The sequence below is a fragment of the Octodon degus genome, unplaced genomic scaffold (genome assembly GCF_000260255.1).
Source record: "Octodon degus isolate 3935 unplaced genomic scaffold, OctDeg1.0 scaffold00015, whole genome shotgun sequence".
Classification (NCBI taxonomy): domain Eukaryota; kingdom Metazoa; phylum Chordata; class Mammalia; order Rodentia; family Octodontidae; genus Octodon; species Octodon degus.
This window is the reverse complement of record NW_004524591.1, coordinates 16,702,805-16,713,098: the sequence shown is the minus strand read 5'-3', so window position 1 is coordinate 16,713,098 and position 10,294 is coordinate 16,702,805. Positions and strand designations below refer to the sequence as shown.

Below are 10,294 nucleotides of genomic sequence, written 5' to 3'. Positions count from 1 at the left end.
AAAAGCTTTTTAATGCAATCGCAGTTGCTGATTCTTTAAAGTATTTTTCATGCATTCTGAGTTTTGTTTATGAACTCTCTGCCTACACCTATGTCTTCAAAATTTTTGTTTTCTTAATATTTCTATATTATTGTTTAGATCTTTGATCCATTTTGACTTTAGTGTGATGATAGACATGGGTCTAGTTTTAATGTTCAGCATGTACAGAGCCAGTTTTTCCAGCACCATTTATTGAAGATGCCGTCTTTCTTCCAGTGAGCATGTTTGGGTCCTTTATCAAAGATAAGGTGACAGAGTGTGTTTGTAGTTGTGTCTGCATCTTCTAATCTGTTCCACTGATCCTCAGATACGTATTTTTTGCTTTTTGTTTTTTCAGTGCCATACTGATTTTAATCACTGTAGCATTATAGTATAATTTCAAGTCAGGGATAATAATGCCTCTTGATTTGCCTTTGTTGCCTAGAATTGCTTTTGCTATTCTAGGTCTCCTGGTTTCAGTTGAATTTTAGGAATGTTTTCTGTATTTCTGTCAAGTATTTTCATGACATTTTGATTGAGATTGCATTAGATCTGTATAACAGTTTTGGGAATATGGCCACTTTCACTATGTTGGTTCTTCCTATCCATGAGCAAGGAATATCTTTCCATTTTCTGTTACCCTTTTGAATCTCCTGTTTCAGAGTACCGTAATTTTCAATGAAGAGATCTTTTACTTCATTAGATTAATTCCTAAGATTTTATTTTTGGGGGATGCTATTGTGAAGGATGTGGTCTTCCTAATTTCGCTCAGTGGGCTTTTTTTGTGTACAGAAATTCTACTGAGCTTTGACTATAGACTTTGTATCCAGCTACACTACTGAATTTGGTTATTAAATCTAGAAGTCTTTTGGAAGAGTCTTTGGGGTCTTCTATTTAGAGTATCACATCATCTGCAAATAATTATAATTTGACTTTCTTTTCCTATCTTTATTTCTCTTTCTTGTCTAGTTACTCTGAGTAATGTAAGAACTGGACATCTTAAAGATTTTTTAAACATTTGTTTTGATGAGAAGAGGGAAGTGGTCCTGTATTAAGGATTTATCTGTAGAAGTTATTTTCTGATCTGTAATAGGATAGTTTTGATTCTGGTAATACACCTATGCATGCTGTAAAATAAAAGAAGCAGTTTTAAATGAAGACAGCAGGATAATTAAGTTCTATGGATAACATAAGTCGCACATACTTTTAGTGTGCTATTTTTTTTGCTGTGACTTTAGTGAATTTTTTTTTTCTGTGTAAGCATTTATTTTAAAGACAGAAAACAAAAACAAATAAGAACTAAAACAAAAACAAAGCACCATAAGACAATAAAAAGTGGTACAACATTTCACAGCAAGAACAGGATATTAAAACGGTTTTAATATTGCATATTGTTACATCAAATTTATTTCGCAGACTTCCAGATACAGGCATGTGAGATTGATCAGAGAGTTGAAACATTAACTCTTTCATTCCATAAACCTTGAAATTTTTTCCTTGTCCTTTTTATTTTTAAAATTTATTTTAAAGAAAGTATAAAAATAATAGATAAGACTTTATATATTTATCTTGTAGATAAGACATTAGAAATAATACACATTAAAAAACAAACAAAATGAAAGGTATTCAACAGAGGCTATTATATTGTACGTTGATGTCTTCGGTGTATTTACTCAGATTACAGGTAATATTGATGACTTTATTCAGATTTTTCATAACTATTTTCTAATCTTGCTATTTTTAAAAAATTTCATTCATTTATTTATTTATGTGTGTGTGGGGGCAGCTCAGCCCACCAGGGGGCAGGGCTGGCTGGCATGTGGTGCTGGGGGATTGAACCGCGGTCCTTGTGCTTTGCTAAACTTGTTCTAAGTATGTGCTTTAGACCACTGAGCCATCTCACCAGCCCTAATCTTGCTATTTGACTTATATATTTTGATAACATTCTGTAGCATCCATAAATAAGTAAATAAATATTTGACATAAAATAGAGCTTTTGATTGGACACTGAATAAGCACTTAATCTTTTAGATTTTTATTTATCACATTTAAGAACTCTTTCTACATGCATAAACCATTACTCAGTTTTTGCTTGGTAGCTTTCAAAGTGACTCCATTTTACATAAAAGGACAAATAGATGGTAAACCTGTGACTGCAGCCTCTGCTTTTGCTCAGTGTTGTTACGTAGGATGCTGTATTCATGTTTAAGTCCTCATCCCCAAGGTTTAGCCTTCCTAAAAACTGTGGTTCTACTAACTGGAAGTTTATTATCTGAACTAAGCATGGTGGGAAACTTCTTTGTTTTTGTTTTAATGGGAAGTTTGGTAGGCTTAGGACCACCAGTATCAGTACATTACTTAGTCATTGCCTTCTGAAGAAATAAGTAGTTGTAAATGGCTCATGAAGGTGTATGTTAAGGTAACAAAATTAGTAATGTTTTAGTACTGTAATTGTAGTTACTGCAGAAATAAAACCTGTGAAATGATGTAGAACAGTAAAAGAAATTACTACTTGCTTTTTAAAATTATGAACAGTTTCCGCATTTGATATCATTGAAAGTTGAATCCAGCTTGGACCTTGGGGACAAGACAAATATTAATGTAGATACAGTTCGTGGAGTTCTAGAATTGGGAAAACCTTGGAGATGATTCAGTTTTTCATGTTTTAGATGACCAAATCAAGAAAGGCTGAGTGATTTGTTGAAGGTCACAAATCTGCAGAATTGTGATTTCATTACGGCCTTCTTTAATCTGTACCATGGGCTTTGAAGTCAGTATGAACATAAAGCAAAACTTCTATGTGTCTGCATTATTGTTACATTATTTTGTTATTTATTTGCAAATTAAGTTTAGATTTCTCTTACCTGTTGGTGTACCTTCTTTGTGTTATATTTTGTTTACTTTGGGGCTGGGGAGATGGCTCAGCAGAACAAGCGCTTGCCTGAGTTCAATCTTTGCAGATACACTAGTGATTTTTTTTTTTTTTTTTTTTTTTACTTAAAACCTTTTGTAGAATAATTTTAAAAAAGGGCCAGCAAATCTAGGTCATATTGTCTATGTATTCTCTGGAAGCACGGAACTGGCATCTGAATGCCCCTGTGTAAATGTAGAAATAAGGTTTATGTGATACTTGGAAAATGATGAGTTCCAAGCCAGTCAGAGTTCTGGGCACCAAGGCATATTTACGGGCTCTTCCCAAAGCTTAGTATCCAGTGCCACCAATAGCCAAAATGTCATTAAGACACAAGCCACTGTCTGGAAAGACACTGGAACCAAAATTTAAAGCATTCTTTAACTTTTATGTAAAAGTATGATGCATTTGGATTATATGGCCATTATTAAGTGGCCCTGAAAATATACTTCAATTTCAATGACTATTTCTTATGGCAGATTAGACAATGGAACAAAAGGAGTGGGAGAATGTGTTACCGGTGTGAAATAAGTGTTCTCAGAAAAATGATGCCTACTATATTGTGATTTAAATGTAAAGCTATATCATTAAGTGGGTAGCTTTTCTTAAAAAATAAAAAAAAAATGGGCCTATTTATGAAGTATTTCTCAAAGAGATGAAAGGAAACACTTTCTCCAGGAGGTGGGGGGTTAGCTAATTTAGGGACTTAGTATCCCAACTATCAGGTAAAATTGAACAATTTAAAAAGATTAGACAAACAAATGGATGTTTTGCTCATATGAATTAATACACAGAAAGAAGGATACTGTTGAAGAGCTTATCTTTAACCTGCTTATCCTTGCAGGTCAAGGAAAACAGTCATGTCATGGGATGACTCAATATTTGACTAAATAGACCAAGGTCTTCACTTAGATTGAAGTATCTCATGAGCAAAAACAATCTTTCTTATGACTTTTCTTCTTTTCCAATATAAGGGAAATTAATTTTTAGTTGAATAAAAGTGGTGGTAAAAATATAGAAGCTAAAAATTTTAGTTAGAAAATAAAAAGGATAATGAAAAAAATCTATTTTGAAAATATTTCTGAGTTACATCCCCTGACATCTTTTCACAGTCCTACATGAAGAATAAAGTAAGTACAAAGGAAAGTGAATTCTATTTGTTTCTTTATTAATTTTATTGAGAAAAAAATTGCAATGTGACAGCTTCAAAACAGGTTGGTAGGTGAGTTACAACAATTAATACATTACATATTATTGTCTTTGTAGTAGTCATTCATAGCACAAGATGCAGACATGATATTCTGTCTAAACACTATTAGTACAGATCATTCTTCTTATTGAATTAAGAGAAAGTAGCTATATATCTGTCCTATTTTGTATATGTAGATACAAAATTGTCATTCATTTATATCACCTTTTTTGGTTCAGTTTTGTCAGAGATGGGTATTCTATTGCCATCCAAATTTTGTAGGTGCATGAATTCAGCAAAACATTCCATTATAGTCCAGTGGAAAGTGAATTCTAGAACTGTTTGGAATTTCTGCCAACTTTTTCACCTTTCAAAAATTTTTGAATTTATTTTATTTTACTTTTTTAATTTCAACCATCCAGGGTAGATTTTATTTTATTTTATGTTTACTTTTAAAGAAAATAAACAATAAAAATATTGTTATAAAATTTCAAAACAAGATTGGAAAAGAGTTGGCATACTTGTTAGTACATTGATTATTGTTACCTTCAAAGTAGTTACTCATATTACAAGATATAGCCATGAAAAATTGATCAAACATATAAGTATATGTTTCTTTTCAGTAAACTAATAGTAATTAGCAGTATAACTGTTTTAACTATCTTGTCTGTGTGTGTGTGTGTGTTTATTTTTTTCTAGTTCCTTTTTTTCTCCTTTCCCCATTCCAGTTTCTCTTTTCTTTTGAGCATTTTCTTCCCATTTCACATTATATATTGTACATTTTTTATCTTATTTACGCTTTCTGATTCTTATACTAGAGAGATAATACGATGTTTATACATTTGAGACTGATTTATTTCACTTATAAGTATGGACTCAAGTTGCATTCATTTCCTTATAAATGTCACGTCAGGGTGGATTTTAGATTGCATGGGAAGTAAGTAGCCAAATACATGAACACATACATAGTTCTCAAAAATATCGATCTGCACCTCTAGCATGTGAGCTCCAACTTTATCATCATGAAGTACATACTGAATTTGAAAGTTTTAAGTTTCATTTCCCACTAAAGTGGCTTAGGGGAGTGCCATGCCAAGCCATCTACTTGAATGCTTCTGATGCACTCCTCTATTTTTGCCATAGCTGTCTCCTTATCCTAAAGTTTAGCATCTAATAAAAGTCACAGGTTGGGAGGTGATCCGCTTCTTACATAGTTACTTGCACAGAGTGTTAGTTCTAATACTTAATATTTTGAGCTGTTTTAGAAAAGTGAGACAATCAGATACAAAATACATGGTCCTTTTATAAAATGATAACCAGTCCTTCCTCTGTGTACTGAAAACTGTGACTCCTTAAGCATGTGGTAGTTTTTACAGGTACAAATCAACTGGCCTGAGTATGGATTAGTATTTTTTTGTTCTTAGGACATAATTTTTTCATTGTCCATTTTCGCCTTACAAGGAAATCTTTTAATTGCTTTAACAGTGACCACACTGCTTGCCATGTATGATTACCAAAGTATGCTTTTGCTTGTCTTTCTGATGGACATTTTCTATATAATGTGCAGTGGTCTTACATCTGCATCAGTAGCCATTCAACTAATAGTGTGCTGACGTACAATAATAACTAACAATCCTAACATAGTCCAGATGCTTCCTGTGTGATACAGGACTTAGACCTGGTTAAAACTCACTTTTGGGACAAGTATGTGAATTGTAACAGTCCATAGAACTGATATGTAATTATGAACTCACTGAAATGTTGAATAATTTGGTGTGTTTGTATAGTTTCTCAAAGTAGTATAAAGTTTTGGTGTATGGGAAATGCATGGCAGTTCTTCATTGTTGCCTACTAGGTAGATTTATGCTATCCTTATCTTTCTTTTATTGATGTATTATACTTACATTTGTAGAATTTTAATTCTTTGGCTGTCTCAGTTACTTTTCTCTTGTTGCTGGTACAAAATACCCAACACCCAATATTAAGGATAGAAAGGTTTATTTAGCTCACAGTCTATAGAGGTTTCAGCCCATACTCAGCTGGCTCCAAGGCAGAGTGGCACATGGCAGAGGGCAGCAGCTCATGGCGGCAGAAAACAGCAAAAAAGCAAAGCAAAAAGAGAGGAGCAGCGGCAGAGAGCAAGCCTATCTCCCTTCCTTAGGCTGCATCCAGGCTATCTGGCCCAGGGCAGGTGTAGCACTCATACCCAAATCCCAGCAAACTCGCACCCATAATCCCAGCGTTGGATCATGAATTAATCACAGCTCTAGAAGCCAGCCTCAGTGGTTGCAAGAGGCTTTGAGGGAACGACTAGACACAAACCCCTAACACTGGCCAATCTGGATTTTCTTAAAGAGTAGCATACTATTGATTTTATAGGTGCAATCTTATGAGGTTTACACAATGTGAAGACTCACATTTTTATATCTTGTAACAAATACCTAATTTCTGCTATAAAAAAGCATGAAGTGTTTATATATTTATGATGCTATACAAATCAAATAGTTCTTCTGAGGACTTAAAAATAAAGTATGTAAAGGAATTGCTATTGATATACTTTTGTTTTTAAAAGAATTTACATGGCTGTTGGACAAAGAGCAATAATGGCTTAAAATGTGAATTTTTAAAAAAAGGTTTTGCTTCTCTTACAGTCTTCTGCCTCAGTTTTCCAGAGTTCTGGGATTATAAGAATACACTACCGCAGCCAGCCTAAGAAGTGATAGTATTGTCTAGTCTTCTAGAGAAGTAGTCCCGTAATATTTACCCTGACAAAATACAGTGATGCTTCAGTTCATGAATGCTTTTGTTTGAAAATGATTTGGTACATAAATAGAAAGGTTTGGCAAAATGGTATTTCTGCTTGCACATTCTCCACCAGGTGACAAACACTGGTCTTTCTCACAAGCCGTCTTTCTCACACAAATACAAATGTGGCCATCTTTTCCAAAATCACAGAGCAAATTAAATTTGTGAACCAAGGTGACCACTGTAAATGCTCTATGTAAAACACTCTCTTAAGGAAAACATTTAAATTATTTTGAAGAAAAATGTGTGCCTTTAGCATGTCTTTCAGTACAAAACAAAAATTACTTCCCAAATGAGGAAGGAGCAGGAAAGGGAGAAAAGAGAGTAGCCAGGGAGAGGAGTGAAAAGGAAGAGGAGGAATGATAGAATGTGTGGGGTGAATATATATATTGGGCAGTTCAGCTCAATATCTGAGACCCTATGTCAAAAAATGATGAATTTATATATTAGAAATTTTTATCAGCCACATCTATCATGTATTAATGAAATTAGTGGTTTTCACTTGTTTGGATTCTAGTAAAACACTAGTGATAACTATTATTTACCTAATGAAGTTTATAAAAATGGTGAATATTCATAAAATTACTGAATTGTTTTTCACCCATGACCATGAATATACAATTTCTAATGAGCTTTAATCCTTTTAAAGATATTTAATATGTATGGGAGTTCTATCAGAACTAATTTTTAGGCTTTTAAGGGTCCTAAAAAACTTACAGTATATTCACTCAGTTTAATATCAGTAATATTTATCTGAATGTAACTAGGGAGGAGGAAATTTGGTATGGACTAAGAGCAACACATTTTAATGCTTGATTTGGGGAACAATAGTTTTGTGTTTTACTTAATAGGAATAAGGATAGGAGGCAAGAATCAATATGCATTTAAATTCTCAAAGAGTTAACCAAATAAAAGCTTAAAGAAGCCTATATGATTTATTTGAAGTTCCTAACCTCTTTCAGACATTTGTTACACTTGTTTGTGATAGTTTGTATGTCTGCCTTTGTACACATTGAAAACTATCAGCCTTTTAAGATAATCCAATTGCAGAATATTACTATATTTTGGGGCTGTAATATATTAAAATAGAAGACTACAGAACATTCTTGCTCTTGAGATCTGTAGAAGGGAAGAGAGGGACTGTCCTATGAAATGGATCTGAAACAAAGCTAATAGACCTGGACTTAAGCAGTTTTAGTAATTAGAAGTACACTGTGTATGTCTAATGAGATCTGGCACTTGGTTTTCCTGAAATGGATTACTTACTTTTTTTTTTTTTTTTTTTTTTTTCTCTCCTCTGCTTCCTACAGGAACCCAGTTTCCTCCAATTGCAGCACAGGACCTCCCTTTCGTTCTAAAGGCTGGCTACCTGGAAAAACGCAGAAAAGGTAAACTGTAAGATTTTAATGGAAAATATAAGAATGGTTTCACCTGTAGATAAAACATGTTTGCAGTATACATGTGGAGCCAGTATTCTGTTCAGGTGATGGAACAGTTTAGGACTGTAAAAATTTCTGGATGACATCTAAAACATAAAATATTTGATGCAGCATTAAATAATTTTAATAACAAAACAAAGCATTGAATTGGATAGTTGGCAGGCTGGGTAATGTCTAATGATTCATCCAGTTGGTTCCTGTGTCTTCTAAAAAGTGTGAGCCATGCCAGTGTTCTCAAGGATGGGATTTCTCAGTGTTGTCCCAGACTGGTGACTGGCAGGCCATTCTGGTCCTGACCCGATGAGCCCCACATCTGCTGTGGTCATAGAAAGTCTGGCCTCTTGTCTGCTATAGCCAGATATTCATTTCAGTGCTCCCCTCCACTGGCCATGGTAATTGAGGGTGGACCAGAGAGACTCAGTCTTTCAACACCCAGATCTCGTGGCAAGGAAACTTGGAGGTGGTGTTGAGCTCTGGAAATGAAAAGCAGAAACTCTCTTTAATACCATCCTGCTTATCTCTCAAGTAGTTTCTTTGGGGCCCTTTTGTTAATAGTGCTTTTGCTTTTCTTAGCTTTCTTAGCTGAATCTTAAAGAGATAATAGACATATGATGTATTAACTCCTCCTCCTTCCATTTATAACATAAGAAAATGAGGTCCAGACGAATTGCCTTTTTTGAGATAAATTTTTGAAATGGTATCTGTCAGGAAAGTTGGGTAGTCAGGTAATTGAGCTCCTAAGTTGGCAGCTCCATTTCTGCTTCAGTTTATTCCTTTTAATTTTATTGGTGGTCGTGGTGGTTTGTCTCTTGAAATAGAAAATACATAATAATTAGTCACAATATTAGAGCTAAAAAGAGCCTTAGAAAATTAACTTTTCTGGGACTGGAGAGATAGCTTGGTGGTCTAAGCACCTGCCTGGCAAGTACAAGGACCTGAGTTCCATTTCTGGTACTGCACACAGCACTGGCCCTGGAATCTCAGGTGCCACTTGCAGGCCACAGAGACCAGGCATGGTGGCACATGCCTGTAATCCTAGAACTGGAAAGACTGAGACAGGAGGATCACTGTGAGGCAGAGCAGTGTAGGAAGACCCTGTGCCAAATAAATAAATGATTGAAAATATTTTTTTAAGTTAACTTTTCCACAAAGCCAACAATATACAATGTTTTAATTATTGTAATTGTCCTACTAACCTGTCTCAAAACTGTCTCATTGCTACTTCTTTCTTAATAAAATTAATAAAAAAATAAATAAAATTAAAAAATAAATTAACTTTTCCTTTTATAATAAAGAAATGGCCTTACATGTATATCAGTCACACATGTTACTTAAACTGTTCTTTTCTTCTCTTCATTACAGATCACAGCTTTCTGGGATTTGAGTGGCAGAAACGGTGGTGTGCTCTCAGTAAAGCAGTGTTCTACTATTATGGAAGTGATAAAGGTACTGTTGCTGTTCAACATCAACTATTGCATGAGCAATTTGGGGCCATATTTACTGCCGCCCTCTCCCCTTTTAGGTGCCGAGTAAACTGAACACAAATGGAAAAAGAGCAGCAGGATGTTTAACAGTTATAGTCTGAGTAATTTATACTTGTTCCTGAAATGGATTTCATTATTTGACAGACACTCTGAATTATAGACTCTGCCTCAAAAGATAATACAACTGTGTTTTATTGAATTATAAAAGAGAGTAAAATAATTTTTATTCGTGTAGCCTTTTAGCTTAGAAAATACTTGGCACCAGGGCTGGGGAGATAGCTTGGTGGTATAAGCACCTACCTGGCAAGCTCAAGACCCCAAGTTTGATCCCTGGAACCACATGCTGTACATGGTGGTATATGCCTGTAGTCCCACTGTGGAGGCTGAGACAGGAGGATCACTGTGAGTCTGAGCTGTGTGCGTGGCAGGCCCCTGTATCAAATGAATA

The 10,294-nt window shown here is 34.6% G+C and overlaps 1 protein-coding gene across 4 annotated transcripts in view; it reads left to right on the top strand.

Moving 5' to 3' along the window:
* The window catches only part of Skap2 (src kinase associated phosphoprotein 2), a 210,093-nt gene that overhangs the window by 99,207 nt on the left and 100,592 nt on the right, over positions 1-10,294 (top strand). For all 4 annotated transcript variants that reach the window (XM_023709893.1, XM_023709892.1, XM_023709890.1 and 1 more), the window contains exons 5-6: positions 8,234-8,311; positions 9,725-9,808. In XM_023709893.1, coding sequence (XP_023565661.1) covers positions 8,234-8,311; positions 9,725-9,808 — 162 coding nt within the window. The remainder of the gene's footprint in view (positions 1-8,233; positions 8,312-9,724; positions 9,809-10,294) is intronic.